The following is a 356-nucleotide window of genomic DNA, read 5'->3' on the forward strand; positions in this document are numbered from 1 at the left end:
TGGGATGCCCCTGTCGCGCCCAGCTGCCTTTTGGGGCAGGACTGGAAGGGACAAAACTGTCCACCGAGCACCTTCCCACCAAACATCTTCCCCCTGAGTATCCTCCCGCCACCCACAGGGAGCAACGCTGTTTCTTCTCCGCAGGTCCTGGCATCTCCAGCTACAGCTCCAACCCTCCGGCTGCCGGGACAAGCTTGGTGCACTGCCTGAACCAGGCTCTGAGAGATGTGCCCAGGGAGAAGCAGTCGGGCACCCCGCTCTACCTGGGTGCCACGGCCGGCATGCGCCTGCTCAAGTGAGTGCTTGCTCTGGCCGTGCCAGCTGCCGTGCCACCCGAGGCAGGGCTGGGGATGAAG

The 356-nt window shown here is 64.3% G+C and overlaps 1 protein-coding gene across 1 annotated transcript in view; it reads left to right on the top strand.

Moving 5' to 3' along the window:
- Positions 1-144: 144 nt before the first annotated feature.
- The window catches only part of ENTPD2 (ectonucleoside triphosphate diphosphohydrolase 2), a gene marked incomplete at its 5' end in the record, with an annotated part of 3,375 nt that continues 3,163 nt past the window's right edge, over positions 145-356 (top strand). The window contains one exon of the mRNA XM_009877321.1: positions 145-295. Coding sequence (XP_009875623.1) covers positions 145-295 — 151 coding nt within the window. The remainder of the gene's footprint in view (positions 296-356) is intronic.

This window comes from Apaloderma vittatum, unplaced genomic scaffold (genome assembly GCF_000703405.1).
Source record: "Apaloderma vittatum isolate BGI_N311 unplaced genomic scaffold, ASM70340v1 scaffold26589, whole genome shotgun sequence".
Taxonomy (NCBI): Eukaryota; Metazoa; Chordata; class Aves; order Trogoniformes; family Trogonidae; genus Apaloderma; species Apaloderma vittatum.